The 23,830-nt window shown below is 39.3% G+C and overlaps 1 protein-coding gene across 5 annotated transcripts in view; it reads right to left on the bottom strand.

Moving 5' to 3' along the window:
- The window catches only part of LOC127421168 (phosphatidylinositol-3-phosphatase SAC1-A), a 55,593-nt gene that overhangs the window by 11,980 nt on the left and 19,783 nt on the right, over positions 1-23,830 (bottom strand). For all 5 annotated transcript variants that reach the window (XM_051663977.1, XM_051663980.1, XM_051663978.1 and 2 more), the window contains 13 exons: positions 20,888-20,962; positions 20,672-20,799; positions 18,566-18,715; positions 5,982-6,041; positions 5,844-5,877; positions 4,940-5,041; positions 4,769-4,854; positions 4,606-4,692; positions 4,415-4,483; positions 4,234-4,313; positions 3,893-3,991; positions 3,603-3,741; positions 3,324-3,393 (listed from right to left, as the gene is read on the bottom strand). In XM_051663977.1, coding sequence (XP_051519937.1) covers positions 3,324-3,393; positions 3,603-3,741; positions 3,893-3,991; positions 4,234-4,313; positions 4,415-4,483; positions 4,606-4,692; positions 4,769-4,854; positions 4,940-5,041; positions 5,844-5,877; positions 5,982-6,041; positions 18,566-18,715; positions 20,672-20,799; positions 20,888-20,962 — 1,179 coding nt within the window. The remainder of the gene's footprint in view (positions 1-3,323; positions 3,394-3,602; positions 3,742-3,892; positions 3,992-4,233; positions 4,314-4,414; positions 4,484-4,605; positions 4,693-4,768; positions 4,855-4,939; positions 5,042-5,843; positions 5,878-5,981; positions 6,042-18,565; positions 18,716-20,671; positions 20,800-20,887; positions 20,963-23,830) is intronic.

The raw sequence follows: 23,830 nt of genomic DNA, 5'->3' as shown, positions 1-23,830 counted from the left end.
GGAAGTCGGCTGAGGCACCCTCATTTAGGGAATCGTGCGGGGAGATGGGCGAGGTGGTGGCGTTTGAGGAGATGTTTTTTAGAAGGCTGGGGAAATGGGATTTGTTCATCAGGAAGTGAGGGGGTTATCTGGCTTTTTTGGATGGTTCTTAGAGAATAGCTGTGGAGAGGGATTTGTAGTTTAGTTGGGTATGTGTTTTATTGATTTTGTTTGAATGTACATCTTGTTTTTTTTTATGTATTTTTTGTATTTATTTTATTTTGATGATCTAATTGTTGGTGACCACAGTACTGCATGTTTGGGGGAGGGGGTTGATAATGTGAATAATTGATTACATTTTTTTATGTTGTGTTTGTATGTTTTATTTTTGGAATCAATAAAATTGTTAATAACAAAAAATCCATTCTTTCCTCTACCAGTGAAATGTTCCCCTGTGCCACTGGCATCAACACAAGCCCAAAGCATGAATGATCCACCCTCGTGCTTAACAGTTGGAGAGGTGTTCTTTTCATGAAATTCTGCACCCTTTTTTCTCCAAACATACCTTTGCTCATTGCGGCCAAAAAGTTATATTTTAACTTCATCAGTCCACAGGACTTGTTTCAAAAATGCATCAGTCTTGTTTAGATGTTCATTTGCAAACTTCTGACGCTGAAATTTGTGGTGAGGATGCAGGAAAGGTTTTCTTCTCATGACTCTTCCATGAAGGTCATATTTGTGCAGGTGTCGCTGCAGAGTAGAACAGTGCACCATTGCTCCAGAGTCTGCTAAATCTTCCTGTTCAGATGACTTCGTTCACCGAATAAAGATGTAGCTTTTGCTGCTCTCCGGTGCAACCTCGTGGCACAAGGGAGTAATGTCCGACTTGAAACTGTAGCCATACAATCTCCATCTCGCTGGACGAGTTGAGATTACTCTGTGTTCAACCAAACACTCTAACGGATCCGAAGGAGACCGCCGAGCAATTCGCATCTTCATCCGTTTGCCTACAGAAGTGAAGAGATTAAAGATTTCTCTTCCATCTTCAATCAAGTCAACATTTCTGAGTTCTCCGCCAGCCTGCCGAGAATCAACAGCCGTACCGCCCGCCGACAATCAACAACCGTACCACCCACCGACAGAGCGAGGAAACGGCCTCCCGTCATCACCCGAGCCACAAGGAACCGGGTCAAAGTTAAAGGACGGAGGAAAACACATTCTACCTGTGTCCTCATGCGATTCAAGTAAGAGGTTTACGTCTGGGCAGAGATAGAATATTATAGTGTGTTATTCTTGTGTTTCAAGGTTTTTGCTTGTACAGTTTACGGACAGCCATGTCCGCTCATTATTAATACTCAGGGTATTAATTATCACAAATTTGTTTTGCTGTATTGTGGTCCAACCAAATTGGATTGTTGTGCATTTTTGAGTTCATCCATTAGAGTCAAATAACGCAGGACTTTTACGAGCCCCGCTCGTAAAACCGCATCTCTGAGTGATGAACACGGCTGCTTTCTCTCCAGCTCTCGCGAAATCAGCTTTCGGCTGTCACTTAATAATCTCTCTCTCTCTCTCTCACTAACCACACTGCACACACACACACACACACACACCTTATGTGCTATAGGATTATTTTTATTTCCATATCTAATCATATCACTGTTTAGTTTGTAGTTTTAAGTCGGAAGTTTATTTACTGCATTGTATTAATTATTAATTGATATTACTGCACAAATAAACTTTGTTTATATTACAAAGAGAAGTGTTTTGGTTTGTTTTGCATACACCTGTGTCATGCTGACGGGATGTCAGTGCTCGGATTCAAACCTTCATTCATTGTTTTTTTCCTGAAAATCGATATTCTTCGGATGTCGATTTTCCTAAGAAAACAATCTAATATTGAGACTGTTTTAATATTCGGTTATTAGTCTCTGATTCCAGGGTGGTGCCCCATCAATGTTAATCCTTATTAATATTCTATTGATTTTTGATAATTGATAATTATCTTTGATTGAATTTGAATGATCAATAAGCTAGTGTTAATTTTAATGTTTCATCGATGTTAACAATTAACGATTATCTTTGATGAGTGTTGATTTTAAAGGATTAAAAAAGCTAACATTGATTCTCATCGATGTTCTACTGATTTTAATAATTAACAATTATCTTTAATAATTATTAATTATTGCTAATAACCAAACCCGCTCCTAAACGTAGCACACTACATTTACTGGAGTCCCATATGAGGTTTTAATGAGTTAGATCCAATTAATTAATTTAAATATTAATTAATAACTAAAGAAATAATTATTAATTATTTCTGATAGTAACACTGATATAAATAACCAGTAAAGCCCGACATAAACATATATATATATATATATATATATATATATATATATATATATATATATATATATATATATATATATATATATATATATATATATATATATATATATATATATATATATATATATATATATATATATATATATATATATATATATATATATATATATACATATACATACACACACACACACACACATATATATATATGGGCTGGGAAATTTTACGTGTTAAAAGTTATTTAATGCAATTAATGCAGTATCTGTTATTTTTTTTCTTCCTGAAACTTCACACGATAGGAGAAAGGTGTCCCAAGTTGTTCCTGGCAGGCTACTCAGCCTTACATGCTTCGATTAGGGTGGGACATCTGCAGCTTGCTAGGAACAAACCCAGGCACTGGCACTTTTGTATAATGGCGAAACTTCACCAATGTTTTCTCCCACTTTCTGTGGCTAACACTGCCATAAATAAATTTTCAGGAGGTACATTCCTGACTCGACTGCACATCCTAACACAGAAACTGACTGTGTGAAGCAGTGCACGTTTATTCATTGTGCGCGACACATGTTCCGTTCATAATAACACAGGAGCGGATTTATTGTATGGAGAATGAAGACTTCAACCGCAAACGGACGAGAGATACGGGCAAGCTGATGTATGAAGTAAATATATTTATGACGATTTTTAATGTTTGTTGTAATGTATCCTGTACTAAATTAATCACAGAAAAAATTTGCAATTTATATATATATATATATATATATATATATATATATTATATATACACCCCCTTGAGTACAGAGGTTTGTAACCGCCACAGTAACGCAACAGTGCACATAAAGAGTGTAGAATGGGTCTGTGCGCTTGCAACATATTGGCCCAAACATTTGCATACATAAAGTATGTTTTTGGCATTATTATCAAGGACAGGAGAATTAAGTGTTTTGGGGGAAGTCTGAAATCACTAGCATTATGGACTGATTTTTACACACCATTCTTATAAATCTTCTCAAAGTCAGCCTGTTCCTCGATCTTCTGTCCCACATGGAGGACACCCATCCTCTGAAACCACATAGAGTTCAAGGTGAGAATATGAATCCATGTCAAAGTTTCAAGAGTCAAGTAATTTTGTTGTCCTCACTGAAAGAGAAATATCAAGAAAATCAACAGTCATGGCCAATCATCATATCTGAAACGGTGTGCCGTTCTTTACTTTTTTTTTTTACTTTCTGCTATCATGGAGTCACTAGACTCTTGTGAGGTGGTCTCACCTGTAGCTGGTTCTGTAGTGAGTGTCTGGCCAGCAGACTCTGAATGACGTTGGTGCGGTCCAGGCAGTCCATACAGTTACTACGGAATGTTCCAGACTGTTCAGATGACACCGTCCCGTCTGAGCTCAGCATGAAGTACCTGCAGAGTCAGCGTTCACAGATCAGATCAAAGCAGACCAGTGACAAGATCAGAGACCGGTCATGCCTACATGACTGGCATCATATCACTTTCCATCTGCAATAGCATCATATACTGTAGAGTGTTTCCTACAAAAGGTGAACATTCATACCCAAACTCGTCTTGCATGTCAGAAACTGTGTCGACCAGAATCTGTAGGCGATGCCATCTCATCTTACTGCATTCTTTGTGGAAGTCAAAGGCTATATACCTCAAAAGAGATGCAAGAGTTTGAGTAGCAAAAGCCAACACGTGCATAACCAACATACATATATATATATATATATGCATCTATTTTAAGCTAAGACAAGCTTCAAAGTTTGAGGAAGTTTAATACATAGGTGTTAGAAGGTTAGTCAAATCCCTACCCCTTAAGTATGAACAATAATAAGACAGATGACTGCCTTAGCAAGTGCCACTAATAATGTATGTATAAGAAAATTGTTCAAGTACTTGATTAGTCCGTTTTCCATGCCGTTGACCATTTTGGCAAAGGCCTGTTCAAGGGGCAATTCAGACCCTTTCTGATTGACCTACACAAAGCAATTATCTTGAGCAAACTGCTTCTTGACCAACAACAAGCAAACATTTAGAAGATATTTCCCCATAAGTGGACAAAAAAAAGTTTATTTACCAGGTTTAGAATCACTTGCTTTCCATAAATGAGAACCTGCGACTCAAAATGCCTCTTGAATCCATCCATCTGCAAGTGTAAGAGATAAAATATCAAGTACTGTAGGTTCTTCTTTGTACTCAGATTTGTAATGGAGAAACATGAGAATATTATGAAACCTTATTGCTACAGTACACTTTAAGTGGACTTACATGATTGGTTTCAGAGCTTATCTGTGGTTTGGGCTTGTACCTCAGGTTGGGTCTTTGAGACCAGTAAAAGGGCATGGAGCCTCGTGTCTGTTAAAGAGGAGAGTAAACGAGCCCAAATTAAACCGCTGAATTTTGAGAGACCAAATAACCAGTGTTCACCAACCTGCACAAAGGAGGCTCTGGCATTATTGTACAGGACTATCTGTTCTGTCTCAACGAAGTTAGCAGCATGCCCCTCCGAGTCAATGCCTGGGACGCAGGGGGAAATTATGATGAATACTGCATCAAAGACAAATGTGTGGATTCATGCGTGTTTGTACTGTATATATCTCACCTCTGACATAATAGCGCACCCCGGCTCTGAAGCAGCTCCGTCTAGAGATGAGGATCCATTCAAACACCTTCCCATTAATGCAGCATGGCTTCATCACAATAACTGATACAATAAGTTAAGACTAAACACTACTTATACACTATTTTACCAAACACTTATAATTTCACATTTAGCTCATGGTTTTATCTAAAGCAGCTAACAGTATATTTATTAGAGAGATAGTCCCCTTGGGGCAGCCTGAGGAGACGATTTTCTGTGAATAAAGACTTAAATTTTTATATATTCCTGACATAAGCAATCATATGGCTAGAGAAGACTTGAAATATAGTTCACAATTGATATGGATTACTTGTATGTTTTTTTTGTTTTTTGAGATTGACAGAACCCCCGTCACTATTCTTTTTCGTTGTATGGAAAAGAGCAGCATGGACATTCTGCTAAACATCATCTTTTGTGTTCCACAGAAGAAAGACAATTATGCAGGTTTAGAACGCAAGGAACAATAAGGGTGAGTGAATGATGAAATAACTACACACAATTCACTTAACCCTACATTTTCAGATTATTTTGGGCACTATTTACTATTAAACTGCAAAACATAGTAACTACACATTTTGTCCAAATTGAGTTATGAAATCTAGTCTCTTGGCTCAACAGTGAGTGAGACTATTTTATAATCCACATTTGACTAAATCAAAAAGCTTGGTGGAGTTACTGGGTTTTCCTTCTGTAGGAGAGTAAACAAGACAACATTCATGTACCCAACCATCACATAAGAATCCAAAGAAACAAGCTTTATGGTTTTCTGCCAAGGCAAAACAAAAGGGCAAAGCATGCATATCTCTATTTAATACGCATGAATAACACTGGTCAAATCTACCATTGACATTAGCTGAGAGGATACATCCATGGATGACAGGAAAAGCAAACTTGTGGAGCTGAAAAGGAGATCATGTGAATTACTATGCATCATTTGCTCACATCAACTACACCATCTGCAGTGATGTTGAATGTTTTACGCTGTTGTGCTATGTTTATATACCTCTGGCTGTGCGATGATTTCCCTTAAAAGGTTTCCATTCCACATGAACCTCTGGTCTGCCTGAAAGGAGAGACATAAAGAGTCTTTCAGTCTAAAAGGCATGACCCATGGAGTCAAGTGCAGCCCATGGGATGATGAGGGGAAAAAAGTACTGTAAAACTATTTGTTTCTAAAATTGATATGATATTTTCATAATAATGTACTTTTAGCTACAGCAGGACGGATAAAATGTGTTGCAATGATTGTGTTGCAATGAGTGGAAACCATGGCAGGGCCTAATGGGGTGCTAGGTGGGGCATTGCCCCCCTAGATTTTCCTTGTGCCCCCACAGAAACTTCTGACACCTCCCTCCCCATCTGATGAAGAGACAACTACTTGCCCACCCTAAAGTTCAAAATGCACCCCAAGATCACATCTTTGAATGTGATCACAGAACTGTCCTAGAACAAACCAATGAAAAACATTAATGAAAAAAATGAAAATATTAAAAGGAATGTTCTGGGTTCAATACAAGTTAAGCTCAATTGACAGCATTTGTGGTATAATGTTGATTACAACAACAATTAATTTTGACTCGTTCCTTCCTTTCTTAAAAAAATAAAATAAAAATAAATCAGGTCAGTGAGGCACTTACAATGGAATTGAATGGGGGCCAATATTTGAATGTTAAAATACTCACTGTTTCAAAAGTATAGCCTCAAGACAAACAATATGCATGTAAACATGATTTTAGAGTGATAAAATCACAAACTAACCTTTTCTGTGTAAAGTTATAGCCAATTTTACAACTTCATTACCAAGACGATGTAATGTCAACAAACCCTAAAACCTTACAATAACTGTAAAAATTTCAATTTAAACAACTTTACAGCTCAAACAATACACAAGTTTTAACAAAAGAATTAATGAAAGTGCTTTTATAAAATTATAAACTTCACATTTCTGCCTTTAAACCCTCCAAAAATTGGCCACATTCACTTCCATTGTAAATGCCTCACTGTAACCTCCATTTTTGCTTTTTTTTTTTTTTTTTTTTTTTTAAAAAGGAGGAACAAGTCGAAATTATTTTTTGTTGTACTCAATGTGAGGAGGAGGAGGGCCATGATGACGCACGCTTGGCACTGAGTTGTCTAATCAGTGGGAGACAGATAAGGAGGGACCGGGGTGCCAGTTCGGGAGAGAGAGAGAGAGATGCATGTGTTGTGTGTGTGCGTCTTTGTTTTGTTTGCTGCAAAGCCCTTTTATGTTATGTTTGAGTTATGTTCTGTCATTAAAGTTTATGTTGCTGTTCAGCCAGTTCCCGCCTCCTTGTCCATACTGTGAAACTAGTTACACTCAACATTTTGCCACAAATGCTGTCGACTGTGCTTAACTTGCATTGAACCTGAACATTCCTTTAAGTTTTAAACTGTTTACTGTTTTTGAGCCACAGATACTACAAAATGATAATAGCTTTGCATCTACACAAAAATACATGTTAGACCAACAATATTTTCCAACAAATGTTGTCCCAACTAGCCTAACAGAGTTGTCAGAATGAACAATTTCATTTTGAGCAATGTTGCTGATTTGCAAGATCCCAGCATGCATTGCAACATGAATAAATTATGCAGTTAGGCTTATAGGCTTATTTTTTGCTGACTTTATGGTGTTATAGTTGCTTTTTGTTGCCACTGTTTGTAAACTGTTGTGTGATGTTAAGATCTCATCTTTTGGGGGCCTGGGTAGCTCAGCGAGTATTGATGCTGACTAGCACCCCTGGAGTCACGAGTTCCAATCCAGGGCGTGCTGAGTGACTCCAGCCAGGTCTTCTAAGCAACCAAATTGGCCCAGTTGCTAGGGAGGGTAGAGTCACATGGGGTAACCTCCTAGTGGTCACTATAATGTGATTCGCTCTCAATGGGGCGTGTGGTAGTTGTGCATGGATCGTGGAGAGTAGCATGAGCCTCCACGGTGTCATGCACAGCGAGCCACGGATTGACGGTCTCAGAAGCTGAGGCAACTGAGACTTGTCCTCCACCACCCGGATTGAGATGAGTAACTGCGCCACCACGAGGACCTACTAAGCAGTGGGAACTGGGCATTCCAAATTGAGAGAAAAGCAGATAAATAAAATAAATTAAATAATAATTTTAAAAAGCTCATCTTTTAACTCAATAAGGTTTGTTGATTGTCACCGTTATTGAGGTTTGAGGTCTATTGTGTGACTGTCAAACAATTATACGTACTGCCTTGCCTTGCAATACATACCTCACTTCAGAGGCAAAGACTGAGGTTAACTTCATGTAAAAATTATTGTATGATAAATATTTGTAAAGCATTTGTTTATAGTTAATTGATCATTTATAAATTATTGTTCCTACATTATTAATACATTAATAACCTACATATAAATAGTATGTTATTTGTTTCTATTCACTTTAGCAAATGATTTATTATTGTTTAATAAATTCGTTGTCATGAATCCCGCCTTTGTTGTTCCTCCCGCTCACCACCAAAGGGCTCCATCACCTGGGGATTGACTTTAACTCTCTGGACTCCATTTCCCATAATCCTCGTACCTGTCACTGATTACCTGCTACACTGTTTCTCATTTACTCAGCTGTTTAAGTCTCACTCTCACTCTCTATCTTTGCAAAGTCTTGTTTTGCCCTGGCTGACATTTCTAAGCGTTCTCTGAGTTTTTGCATTATCTGTGTATGATCCTGGACTGTTTACCCTGTTTTGACCCATTGCTGCCTGCCTACTACTACTGCCTTGTTTACCTGGAAATAACCTGTGATTGTCTGCCGCCTGCCCTGACCTCTTGCCTGTTTATTTTCTACCACTCTGGATTGCCTTGGTTATTACTGTTGCTGGTGATTGACCCTGCCTGTCTGTATTATGACGTTTATCATTATTAAAGCTGCACATGGATCTCAACTCTGATGACTCATCATTACAGAAGACTTCGCCACAAACCGATCCAGTGGCTTTTTTCAATGAACCACCGAGGTCTCAACACCTTCATCAAACCCAGCAGCACACCCGGCCTCATCTAGAACAATTCACTGCACCATGGATCTAACAGCATTCTTTGTTCAACTAAGCCAGGCGAACTTATCAATAAGGGAGTACTCCCATTTCTTTTCCACCGTTGCTGCCTATACTGGTTTTGATGATGCTGCTCTGAAATCCATATACCGGATCGGACTCGCAGCACGGCAGTGGAGGGAATTGCCAGACTCCGGAGACTAAACGTGGGAGGTATATGTGAGGCTAGTACTCAACACACTCTCCGCAGAGGATCCTCCTCTCACAATCCCGGTTCCAACTTCCGAGTCAGCCACGCCTCAGCCTGCTCCACGCCACGTCACAGCCACGCCTCAGCCTGCTCCACGCCACGTCACAGCCACGCCTCAGCCTGCTCCACGCCACGTCACAGCCACGCCTCAGCCTGCTCCACGCCACGTCACAGCCACGCCTCAGCCTGCTCCACGCCACGTCACAGCCACGCCTCAGCCTGCACCACGCCACGTCACAGCCACGCCTCAGCCTGCACCACGCCACGTCACAGCCACGCCTCAGCCTGCTCCATGCCATGTCACAGCCACGCCTCAGCCTGCTCCACGCCATGTTACAGCCATGCCTCAGCCTGCTCCATGCCATGTCACAGCCAAACCTCAGCTTGCTCAAAGTCATATCACAGCAACACCTCAACCTGCCCATACCGTGTCACAGTCAAACCTCAGCCTGCTCCACGCCATGTCACAGCCACGCCTCAGCCTGCTCCACGCCATGTCACAGCCACGCCTCAGCCTGCTCCATGCCATGTCACAGCCACGCCTCAGCCTGCTCCATGCCATGTCACAGCCACACCTCAGCCTGCTCCATGCCATGTCACAGCCACGCCTCAGCCTGCTCCACGCCATGTTACAGCCATGCCTCAGCCTGCTCCATGCCATGTCACAGCCAAACCTCAGCTTGCTCAAAGTCATATCACAGCAACACCTCAACCTGCCCATACCGTGTCACAGTCAAACCTCAGCCTGCTCCACGCCATGTCACAGCCACGCCTCAGCCTGCTCCACGCCATGTCACAGCCACGCCTCAGCCTGCTCCATGCCATGTCACAGCCACGCCTCAGCCTGCTCCATGCCATGTCACAGCCACACCTCAGCCTGCTCCATGCCATGTCACAGTCACCTCTGAGCCTGCTCCATGCCATGTTACAGCCATGCCTCAGCCAGCCTTGCTCGATGGCCCTCATGGCCCTTGTCTCCAAGTTGAATTATCTGCCACTGATATCGGTGCGTAGGGCCATGAAGACCCTTTCCCACAAATTGTCAGTGCCCTTGTCTGCCATGGCCACCACGCCTGCCTCGGCCAATGAGCCAACGCCCACGCCTGCCTCGGCCAATGAGCCAACGCCCATGCCCATGCCCGCCACGGCCAACGAGCTGGAAGCCTCGTCCGTCCCAGAGCCTGCGTTGCCAGCCTCATCCGTCCCAAAGCCTGCGTTGCCAGCCTCGTCTGTCCCAGAGCCTGCACTGCCAACTTCGGCCTCCCGGAGGAGGAGGAGAAAAGCTTTTGTTTCCAAGTCTCTACCAGTTTTCATGACCACAGAGATTGTCTCAGAGTGTCAGCCTATGTTCACGACCACAGAAGTTGTTTCCAAATTTCTGCCCCTGTTCATGACCACAGAGGTCGTACCCGAGTCTTGCCTACGCCCGCGACCACAGAGGTCGTACCCGAGTCTTGCCTATGCCCGCGACCAAAGAGGTCGTACCCGAGTCTCTGCCTACGGCCGCAACCACAGAGGTCGTACCCGAGTCTCTGCCTATGGCCGCGACCACAGAGGTCGTTCCCGAGTCTCTGCCTATGCCCGCGACCACAGAGGCCGCTCCCGAGGCTCTGTTCATGTTCACGACCACTGTGGTCATTTCCCAGTCATCCTGGACTCTTAGCCTCGAGACTGCCACGGCTCTGCCTTCTACAACTCTGCCCCTCAAGCTTGCCATTGCTCTGCCTTCTATGGCTCTGCTCCTCGAGCCTCCCATGGCTCTGCCTTCCACGGCTTCACCCTTCAAGTCTGCCATGGCTCCGCCTTCCATGGCTTCACCGCTCGAGCCTCCTACAGCTCTGCCTACCACGGCTCCGCCCTCAGAGTCCTCCATGGCTCCAGTCTCCAATCTGGGGTCACCACCCAGGCCTCCTGACCCTGTTTCAGCTCTATGGTCGTCAACCAGGTCTTCGGATCCAGTCCCTACCCTGAGATGGCCTCCTGGGTCTCCTGGCCAGCCTCCTGATCTGCTCTGGTCTTCTGGGTCACCTGGTCGTCCATCTGATCTGCTCTGGTCTTCTGGCCATCTGCCTGTTCTGCTCTAGTCCCCTTGGTCTCATGACCATCTGCCTGATCCGCTCTGGTCTTCTGGGTCTCCTGGTTGTCTGCCTGATCTGCTCTGGTCCCCTTGGTCTCATGGCCATCCAGTTGATCCGCTCTGGTCTTCTGTGTCACCTGGTCGTCCACCTGATCTGCTCTGGTCTTCTGGGTCTCCTGGCCATCTTCCTGATCTGCTCTGGTCCCCTTGGTCTCATGGCCATCCGCTTGATCTGTTCTGGTCTTCTGAATCTCCTGGCCGTCTGCCTGATCTGCTCTGGTCCCCTTGGTCTCATGGCCGTCCGCCAGATCCGCTCTGGTCTTCTGGGTTTCCTGGTCATCCACCTGATCTGTTCTGGTCCCCTTGGTCTCATGGCTGTCTGCCTGATCCGCTCTGGTCTTCTGGGTTCCTGGTCATCCACCTGATCTGCCCTGGTTTCTTTGGATCCCGGCGTCACCTGCCTCCTCGCTTTGGGAGCCACTCACGGGGGGCTCTGTCATGAATCCTGCCTTTGTTGTTCCTCCCGCTCACCACCAGAGGGCTCCATCACCTGGGGATTGACTTTAACTCTCTAGACTCCATTTCCCATAATCCCCGTACCTGTCACTGATTACCTCAATGCCTGTCTGTATTATGACGTTTATCATTATTAAAACTGCACATGGATCTCAACTCTGACGACTCATCATTACATTCATATATAGGCAGTTTAATAATGTTTTTTTATCCTTAGTAAACAACTTGTTAATCATACCTAACTGATGTTAGTTGAAGCAAAATCAGTGGTAAAGAAGTGTTTATGAGAACATTAAGAAAGCATAAATTCAAAGTTAATAAAGATATTAAATATGTAATGAATTGGACACACATTTCTGCTTAATGTGTATATTAATGTTTTAGGAACACTTACTATTAAATCAATTAATGCTTAATAAAGGTCATAATAAAGCAATTACTAATGGCTAGCTAAGCATTTTGCATGACCTAATCTAAATTTAGAACTATAAATGCCTAATTAAACATTTATTAACAAGTTTCAACAGTAAGTATGGCCAGCTAGCCCGGGGCCAGTGTGAGAGCTTCGCCCTTTCGGGCCAGTACTGCGTTGATCTTGTAAATGTGTTGTACATGTGTCCTAGTCTGATTATTAAACCACAGCAGCCTGCGATTTCAATTAAGAAATATCCAGTTCTCGTGTTGCACGCTTCAATGTGAAGGCGTTGGCCCGCTAAAAACATCACATTATGACTTCTGTAATCTGTGTATTAGAATACAGAAAGCGAAATGCTCATTTATTGCAAAGCATGCATTGCAGCCCCTTACGGTGTAACAATCAAACGACCACGTATAGAACTGCTTATCCAGAAGTGTGAAACTTTTGTCAAACAGACACAGAAACTGTTTGGTTTAAATGGACAGATGAAATTGAAGAAATTATTTAAAAAATATATATTACTACTGCATAGCAAAAATGTAATATTCATTTTAATAATAATAATAAATTATTATTATTATTACTATTATATCAGGAATAATTATATTTTAGCAAATTTCACAAGCAAGTGTGCTGTTGTACTGTAAGTTTTTAATTTATACAGTGATTGTCTGTTGTGCTCACGTTATTTGACTAAATAAAATAACTTTTAGATTCAGCTGTGAAGATGTTATTGAAGCACTTTATTTGATAAAATAATTTAATTTGAAGAACTCTATGAATTCATTTGATTAGTCATATTTTTGACTAAAAAAATTTATCTTTTAAACATGGAATTCAGAAAAAATAAATAGGAAAACAGAATTTGGGAAAACAAAGCAGAATTAGGAAAAAAAAATATTTCATCGGGTCCTATTTTTTTATGCCTTGCAAACTTAAAACATCTGCATTTTCTTTGAATTATTAAAAGTCATTGATGTATTGAATATCTAATTTTACTCATTGAAACTTTGGCTAAAAAATTGCTTTCTATGAGAGACAAATGTGTCTTCCTGAAGGGGGTTCCTCCCGGCCTGAATCCTGAAAGCTGAATTCTTTGTTGATCAGCATTCAAATCTTAGGACGTTTTTGTCATACTGCAGACATTTGAACATTAAATACTGTGTTTGTATTTTTTTACTACAAGGATTGGTACCTGAGATACAAATCCACCCCTGCAATCTCAGGAAAATTATTACATAAAATGCCCTATTCAGTAACCACAAACTACTGTTATTGTTCCATCCGGTCCAGCGCTGAGAAAAGTAATATGTACGGAGTGACAACATTGTTTGAACACTTCAGCAGAATAGTAAGGAAATTTCATTAATGAAGTTTAATAGCAGGGTTGCTGCAGAGTTTTTAAAATCAAATTTAAGACTTTAAGACCTTTTTCAAGATGTGTACAAATAACATTAATACCATATCCCCATACCAAAACAAACCCAAACAATCTCAAAATAAATCATGTACTACAGACTCTTACTTAGACAGGGGCACACATTCAACATGGTTTATCAGTAAAACAGCATAGGATCTACTTTATGCAAGACATGTTTTCCACATATATATATCACATTAAAATTGGTTTATGTACAGTACCATTATATAAATAAATACAAATTAGAGGTCGATCAATATAGGATTTTGCTGATACGATAATGAGTTTAAAGAAAGGCAATTAATCTGCCAATAGCTTTTAAAATTGGTAGCCAATATTAAATGTTCTTAGTCTTCCTGTGATGGGGAGGGCCAGACAGAGGCTACAAGAGCCCAAATTAAATTAAATTCCAGATGCAGTTTATGGTGCAACCAAAATACCAATGACCAGGGGGATAAAAAATGAAAAAAAGATTTGATTCATAGTACAGAACTTTTAAGTTTAAAAGCTGAAATACACCGGGGACTTTTATTTTGAAAGGTTTGCGCTTCACTGCATCCGGCTGCTGACTCAAACAGATAAGGGAAATAAAATGTGCACCCCTACAATAATCTGCAGCGTGTTACAATATAAACAATTAAAAATAAACATTGTCATGTTTCATCAACACTGTATCATCATCAACAGTTGATCATTAGTAATCACTTGTCATAAATTTCCGATATGGCTTAATGGTTGTGAACTGCTCTGCAACAGCTGGAAACACTCACAAGCCCCAGCATGTGCTTGGAGAAAATACAACAGTCACGTTTTCACTCTGAAAGATGCAGCACATGGATTTATTTAAATAAATTGTATTCTTTTGAAGTTTGATAATCACATTAGGTCATATCACGATCCCATCCTTCTGGCCCCAAATTTAAGACCTCTTTAAATGATAATTAAGACTTTTGTTGTATCATTTAAGATATTTAAGACTTTTTATGTCCTTAAATTTTGGAAAATTGAATTTAAGACATTTTAAGGATCCACGGGAACCCTAAATAGGCACTGAATTGGCAAAATATAATTTAAAGTCAATAATATAGCGTTACATGCTCTTACCTATTTCTATTGTTTTTTTTTTTTTTTGCACTGTCATGTGACCATGGTGACATGCTGGCTGTTCCCAGATGCAAGCACAAAGACTGTAGCAGGATTTTTGGATTTCCTTCTGGAATTGGATTAAATTTAATGAAATATTTATAGTAGGTCCACTGGTGAAACTGAATTAAACAGTAATTTTAATTGGCAATAATAAGAACAAGTCTGCTCATAAAGCTTAATAGGATGGGAAACGCTAAAGTGGCGTTTGAACAATTAGAGGATCACTTTTAATCAACTGTGGATTTACCTCTGTCACTATTATTCCTGTACTTTTGTGTTGTGTCTGTTTTGTTTTTTGTTTTGAGCCTTTGTGATTGAGACGCTGTGGAGATGGTTATTTTCAGAGTAATGGATCATTAATAAATGTTTAATTAGGCATATACAGTTCTTACTTTAGATTAGGTCACACAAAATGCTTAGTAATGCAATTAGTCAATGCTTTATTACAACCTATATATTAAGTAATAATTGCTCTAATAGTAAGTGTTACTAAAACAGTAACAAATACATTAAGTTTAAATGTAAATCCAATTACATATATAATTTCTTTATTTACTATGAATTAATGCCTTGTTCATGTTAAAAAAACATGATCAAACTGCCTATAAATGAACTTAGTAAACAATAATAAATCATTTGCTACAGTGAATATAAACAAATAACAAACGATTTGTATGTAGCTTATTAATGTAGGAACAATAGTTTATAAATGATCAATTGAGTATAAACTAATGCTTTACAAATACGCTATACAATGTAGTCATTATAAAGTGCTACCAAAAGTTCTCGCATTGTGAATTGATAGTTGGCTGAACAAGAAATTAGTATTTTTCTCAACAAGAATTGTTGCATTTAGTAAATAAACAAATTTAAATTGACTAAACAAAGCAATGTTACTGAGGACAGTTGTTGAAAGAACTTAAAAATCATGTTGCCTTGATTATTTTACTTTTTAACAACAGTTTTTTCTTTTTCCTGTCAATATTGCTGTTTGATTCATATTCCTTAATTACCCATTTCATATGTAAATGTAATCTAAAGGCCTCTTGTTAATGAAATTATTAAACTCCATGTACTCCATTTTGCTTTACCGCAATATTAGTTATCAAAGCAGCATAAGGTTAATTCTGGGCAAAATTGGATAAAAAAAATAAAAAAAATGTTTTTCCAATCCAACCCTGGACCTAAAATGAGTGATCTTAATGGCCTCAACAAAGCCAACATGCTCAGTGAGTTTGAACATACATGAACTTCAAAACAGACAAAGGGACACAGTTAGTGGTTATCTGATAAATACGGAGAGTAAGATGAAGACTTGTGTGCGTATATCATAAATCCACTACAGTATCATAAACTGTCAACAGTCTGACACAAAAGTAGAGCAAAAACTCAGGCTCTGACAATATCACAACATGTTGTGAGGGGAAAACTGCGTGTGCCTGTATCAGTATGTCAGCAAGTGCACTTGTAAAACAAGAGCCTTCCAAATCTAGCTTACATCTCCAGTGACATCCCTTTAATATAAATGAGGGATACTGTTTAAAAATGAGAGGATCAGCCTTCTGTATGTGACGGGTGATGAAAATCTGCACCCCGCTGTGTTCTCTATTTCTCTCTCATCTGCCACGGAAATATCAAACAGCTCTGGCACTCCTCCATTATCAGGGCTCAACAATAAGGATTCTTTTTTCTGCTGGTCTGGTTGGGCATTTTATTTTTAGCCATATATTTTATGCACCAAAAATGTTTTCTATTTTTTATTAAATGTTAAGCTATTGTTACATAAAAATGCTGGGCTTTTAACTGTCATTTGCAATTATAGCTGAAAATTAATATAACAATAGCTTTAAATTCATAAATTCACTTTTGCTGGAAAATTATTTTAATGTTGTCACCCTATTTTTTTTAACCCATATGAAAATTAACTATCATTTTACTAATAAAAGAATGGTTTTACTATAGTAATTCTGGAGTAACACCAAGGTTAATCTATGGATACTGTAGTAAAACCATGGTTAATGTTCATTGGTTGGTCTTCATCTGTCTGTCCAAATATACATGGCACAATGCATAATTGAACAGTTGAAGACAGGAAAACAAATACAGCAAGGTAAAAACACAGCACTTAACCTCTGTCTTTCAGAGCACATGCAAAACGGAGAGGGGCCAGTTAAATGTTACACTTATATAGCCCTTTTTTGACACAACACTCAAAGTGCTTTACATACTGAACAGGGGGTTCTCCTCAACCACCATCTCTCCACCAATAGCTGGTGTCTGGTGAGCGTACTGCCACACTATGGCCTCCGTCGCAACAGTGTGCAGCATCCACCCGGATTATGCGACGGAGGCCATAGTGTGGCAGTACGCTCATCAGACACCAGCTATTGGTGGAGAGGAGATAGTAGAGTGATGGAGCCAATTCATATACAGTATATAGGGGATTATTAGGAGGCCATGATGGATAGAAGCCAATGGACAAATTTGGCCAGGACAATGGGGTTACACCCATACTTTTTTACGAGAAGTGCCCTGGGATTTTTAATGACCACAGAGAGTCAGGACCTCGGTTAAACATCTCATCCGAAGACCGGTGGGTGCCTTTTTACAGTATAGTTTCCCCATCAATATATTGGAGCATTTGGACCCACACAGACCGCAGGGTGAGCACTCCTGCTGGCCTCACTAACACCTCTTCCACCAGCAACCATAGTTTTCCATAGGAGGTCTCCCATCCAGGTACTGACAAGTCTCAACCCTGCTTAGCTTCAGTGGGCAAGCAGTCTAGAGCTACAAGGTGATATGGCAGCTGGCAACTGGCAGTTATGGTCCAATTATTGTGTGTACATGCTGGTTGAAGCCGAGCTACAATTGAGTTATCTAGGTCTGTTAGTCTGATTTCGCCAAAATCGCTTAAGCGTTTACATGACATTTAAAAAAGATTAATTATAGTGTGTTTCAATGCAAATAATGAAGAGAATAGACTTGCGTTCTTATGAAGACCAGTCATACCAAGCTACCTTGAAAGAACGAACTAGGAAGAACAGCGGGACACAGAACGCATCTATTACAAGCTTTGAGATGTTCTGCGATCTTCCCCTTGTGCAATTAACCGTCAAAGCACATTTAAAGCCAGTGAAAGAACTAAAGGCATTATCACACACCAGTGACAGCCTTAATATCATCACACCAGTGAGGTTTTGCAGGACTAGTGACACGTTAAAAGAATAAAGTCTGTTAACACTCGTTTCCTCCATGTGTTTATTTCTTTATTAAAAGGATGCCCCAAAAAACAACAAACGTCGACGGAGTATAACGACTCTCATGTGCTGTCAGACTTTTGCAAGCTATCAGCTGGAAACTCTTGAGGGAGGGACAACAATAAATATCCTTCGTCTGCCACCGTAGTACCGAGTTCTTGCCCACAAGTCAACATATGATGCATCCTCGATATTAGGCCTGATCAAGAACACATCTGGCTAATTTTATGCATCCTCGGTACTTGCATTCATGAGGACTGGAATTGAACTTCGGCAGTGGATGATGACGTCGAACGAGTCCACGAGAATGTAAGAGCATAAAAGAATGCACACTGAGAACAGCCATTGTTTTAGTTTGACTGAAACCAAATTCTAAAAGTGCATGTAAACATTCTGACTGACCCCTCCTTACTGTTAATCCCTGATTCCTATCACTCATTCTCATTAGTCTGTCCTCTCCTTACCCGCTCCAGCAGGCTCATCTCCTGGAAGTCAGGGCTGGTGTTGGCCAGGCGCTGCTGGGTGTGCGTCAGGTCATAGTCTGTGCAGAAGTAGAAGCCGTCTGTGTTGAGCACACCATTGATCATGGCCAAAAACTTCTTGTTGTCTTGCATCTGTGAGAGGGAATCAGACACTGAATTGCATTACACAGAGTATACAAGATTTTAAGACTTCATGAAGAAAACAAATCAATAAGTAAGGAAGCTACAATAATAATAATAATTATAATGACAAAGGTGCTTGTTCATACAAAACCTGCTCAGCTTGGCACAATGCTAGGGTGTTCTTGGTGGTTGCCAGGGCATTTCTATGTTGCTTATGTGTTTTGAATGGTTGCTATATGGTTGCTAGTATCCTTGGTGGTCGGTAGGGCCCAAATCAAAAGAGCCCATCCCAAAATCTCTGATCTCTAGATTAGTTTGGGCTTAGTTTGGATCCACTTTAATACTTAGGCTTTTATACTTAACCCTAGGTAAGAGCAACAGTAATAGTGATTCTTGACTTAGCAAGAAAAGGAAGAAACTTGTTTAAGACACAATACAGGAGCGATTCGAACCTGGGTCTCCTTCATGAGCACCAGGGCTCAATGTGTCTGTAGCTAAGACCTAGGCCACAGCTCTTACCAAGTCTCTGACAATAAAACTGATTTTACATGTTTAAAAAATTATTGTTTAAAGCCTTTCAGTCAGTGCCAATGCTTATAATGCTATAAAAATGGTGCGTTCATTGGTTAATCCACAACAATGCATCACACAACAATTTTGGAGACTCCATTTGATCTAACTGAAAACAAGCAAGGTTTTGCTACACATGCAGGTGCAAAACTAAGCTCTCAGCAACTGCAGTTCCCTTCAGAATAGCAGGATCTAATCTAGCTGGCTCTGGGAATGGAGTGGAACAGGATCAACCTAAATGGATTCGGGCTCCCAGAAGAATCTCTGGACAGCAGAAACATGCTTATTTTTGACTTCAGTACACAACCTAGGCTACTGGAACACTAGCGTACTGCTTACAGCAAAAAAAAATATTTCCTACTTATTTTAAAAATGGTATGTGAACCAGTATGAATTATGTAACGAAAAACATTTCAAAATGTCTAAGGCCACGTCCACACTATTATGTTTCCGTTTGAAATTACATTCACTTCACAACATTTATGCCACTCATCCACACTAGAATGCCATTTTTCTCCACTGAAAATGGAGCGTTTACTGTGCACTTTGGAAAACGGTGACGTTAGGTAACTGAAAATGGAGTTTTCATACAAAAACAGATTAGTGTGCATGCAGCCTGAGACTGATATGACTAGAATCTTCACCTCATTTGAGTGTTCATCATTTTAAACATTTTAAAAAAGCATCATTTGTCATTTGTCACAAATGTAGGGTCAAATAAAGCTTCACTGGGAGATATAAATTCGAAAGATTTTTGAAAGACTTTTTGAAAGACTTTGTAAAGCATCAGATCGACAATTCATGCATAGGCTATGTAAGGAACGCGTTGACACTCATCACTTCCCAAAATTAGAGTGGACAACAGATTTGTAAACATGTGGATTCTTCATGTCAGTGCCTCATTAGTAAGGCAATCACACAGCAGTCCCTAGTGGCCACTTCACATGCCCTTACATTGAACACGGAGTAGTTTAGAGTACTTGATTGGTCCAGTTGGTCCAGCTGCAGTCAATTCTTCTGTGTACTTCCTGTGTTTTGCCTCCAGTGCATCCAAGGCCAGCATATAAGCTCAAGTCCTAGCCTTGGTAAATAATGCACCAGTGTAATGAGATATCAGAGTGTGCCGAGCATGGGCTCACATGAAACATTTACTGTACGAGTACGCCTCGTTTTCACTAGCTGAGAGTGCATCCTGAATGTTGTTCTTACAGCCCTTCTGAGTAAACTGTAAATGGAAAAAAGGCTAAAAGTTCAAGGCAGGAAACATTTAGGCAAGATTTAAAGATACACTGGGCAAATCATCAAACAACATATGACATTTGTAGCCGACTTTCTAGTAGAGGTGTCACAAACATCAGCATTTTATTGAATGTTGCAGTTAGGGACTTTGATTACCTGAACATCTGTGAGGTGCAAAATGGTCTTCTTATAAGAAATTACATCAAACTCCACCGCTTTCCACACAGTGTGGCCAAACAGGTCACCCACTTTCCTCTTCCTGGTGATGACTATGAGGTACATCCCTGATGAAAGAGAAAGGCAATGCGTCATGGTGATCAACTGAACAAGTCATATAAAAATTACTGCGAATTTCTGAAATGTGGAACCTACCAGCCACCAGACGAATTGTTCCCATGATTCCGCAAATGGGCCTGGTAACGCCAGATGGGGGGATGTCTTTAATACCTTCAACAAGAAAAGACAAAAATTACTGCACTTTATACTAGCAGGGTTATTACAGTTTTTAATGTTGTTTATAGTTCTATTTTATTTTTAATTAGTCCATTTCAATTTAGTTTAGTTTCCACTTAAGGACTGTTAAATTTAGTTTAGTTTTTAAGTTTTAGTTAAAGGAATATTTCGGGTTCAATACAAGTTAAGCTCAACAGACAGCATTTGTGGCATAATGTTTATTACCACAAAAAATAATTTTCACTCATCCTTTTTCTTTAAAAAAGCAGAAATTGTGGTTACAGTGAGGCATTTAAAATGGAAGTGAATGAGGCCAATTTTTGGAGGGTTTAAAAGTCAGAAATGTGAAGCTTATAATTTTATAAAAGCAATTACATTAATTCTCCTGTCAAAACTTGTGAATTATTTAAGCTGTAAAGTTGTTTAAATAGTCATTTTTACAGTCATTTTAGGGTTTGTTGACTTTACATCATCATGGCAACGAAGTTGTAAAATTGGCTATAACTTTACACAGAAAAGGTTAGTAAGTGATTTTATCACACTAAAATCATGTTTACACGCATATTGCTTATGTCTTGTGGCTATACTTTATGAGTACGTTTTTCAGAAGGCCCCCATTCACTTCCATTGTAAATGCATCACTGTAACCTCAATTTTTTCTTTTTTTAAAGAAAAAATATTGATTACCACAAAAAATTATATGACATAAATACTGTCGTATAAGCTTAACTTGTATTAAACCTGGAATATTCCTTTAAGTTATTTTAGTTTTTGCATTTTAGGGCTGACAAAATTAATGTGATACATGATATCATAATATAATTTTAATAATGTTAAAATCTAGAGGCATTCTTCATTCTCCTGAAGGTGGGTTGTAAAGGTTTCAAATTTTATAATATACAGAGCCTCGCACATGACTTGCATGGAAAAAAAATTATATTGTGGCCACTAATTAAGAAATCATTCCCACGTTTTAGTTAAATCATGGCCACATTTTATTACTTCGTTTCCTCGTTTTAGTTAAATCGTCGCCACATTTTATTACTTCATGCCCTTGTTTTAATTAAATGTGACCAGTTCATTCATTAATTTATTACCCTTGCTACCGTAGCACTAAAGTTTTACTTTATAAGGAGTGATCTATGTGCTGGTTTGGGAAATAGGCGTTCCTCCATCGTAAAATAATTAGCAACATTAGTTAAGATGATCGTAAAAGCTTAAGTTGCAACGTGATCGGGAAACCCAGCCTCTGTCCATAACAGCAGCCATAGATGTCTCTTCACTACACGAATTAATAAAACGTGCTCACATATAAAAAAAGTCATGGGAACGACTTCTTAATTCATGGCCATGATATACAATTTTTTTCCCCGCAAGTCATGTGCGGGGCTCCATAACAATATACTGTGAAAAAGGAGTTTGGAGTTAAGAAAATGTGTTTTAGTTTCTGTTTTTCCAATTGTGTTTTTAAGTATTTTACAGTTATGAAAACATTTTAATTTTGTAGCTTTCATTACCAGTTTTAACAATGCTATATATATGGAAGTAACACATCTAACAGATTAAGAAGATTAATCGTACTAAATGTACTTCTCTTCTACGCTTCAACCAAAAGGAAGTAGTGAGTTAGAGTTAAAAGAACACAACTCTTACACAAGACAATAGTGACAACCTCAAAAAGAAAAAGTCACAATGACAATAGTAATGAAATATAACTTTGTAAAGACATCAAAATTAAATGGTTAGTGCACCCCAAAACAGCATTTAAAACCTTTTAATAGAATTTGACAGTTTTTAAACATTTCTTGAAAGACATGGCAAAATCATGTGACTATTACAATGGCGCAAAATTGAACCCGTCATTGCAAAGACAAACATTAAATAAGTCAGACGAATAGAGATCAGTTCTTTGGGATTTGAGTCATGTGAAAGGGATTTTTTGAATCAGACATTCAAGGTGTACTGACATTGCAGAGAAATCATGGATTGTTTCTTAGTTCTCCATTTAAAAGGGACAGTTCAGTCATCATTTACTCACCCTCATGTTTTTCCAAACTCATGACTTTTTTCTTCCATGGAAAACAAAAGGAGAATTTTTAAAGAGTATCCTGCATGCTCTTTTATATATAATGAAAGTGAATGAGGACTGGGTATGTCAAGCTCCAAAATGCTAAAAAAGCACCATGCACCATTAAAACAGCCCAAATGTCTTGTGTGCTATAGCCTAATTTAAGTCTTGCAACAGCTTTAAGGAACTGAATGAAATTTAAATAGTAATTCACTGCTGAGCTTCCCCTCTGCCAAAACTCTGAAATTTATGGATTACAAAAATGCAGTGTGGATGCCATTTGGTGTCATCGATGCCAAAAATCATTGGCTCTCGCATGTCCTGTGACCAAATGCCATATTTGATTGGACAGCTGCAGCAGAGGGGAAGATTTTCGGTAAATAAAGACTTACATTTTGGTCCCTTTATCATATAAAGCTAGCATATGGCTTCAGAAAACTTGGAATATGACAAATATATAGGAATACAAGTCATATTGACTACTTTTTTAATTTTTTCAACCCCATTCACGTTCATTATGCGGTACAGAGCAGCCAGAATATTCTACAAAAATGTAACTTTTATGTTCTTCTTAAGAAAGAAAGTCATTAAGGTTTGGAACAACATGAGGGTGAGAAAAAATGACAGAATGATAAATGGGTGAATTATTCCATTTAAGCTGAGAACTATGAATCCAAATAGCTGCCATGATTTTTCAGCAACATCACTACATCTTGGACTCAAAAAATAATTTTAAGATTTATGCATTTTAATTTCATAAAAAAATACAATCAAATTGAATTGAGTAACCTTTT

This window comes from Myxocyprinus asiaticus, chromosome 30, assembly GCF_019703515.2.
Source record: "Myxocyprinus asiaticus isolate MX2 ecotype Aquarium Trade chromosome 30, UBuf_Myxa_2, whole genome shotgun sequence".
Taxonomy (NCBI): domain Eukaryota; kingdom Metazoa; phylum Chordata; class Actinopteri; order Cypriniformes; family Catostomidae; genus Myxocyprinus; species Myxocyprinus asiaticus.
The sequence above is the reverse complement of the archived record's forward strand: the minus strand, read 5'-3'. Positions and strand labels throughout refer to the sequence as shown.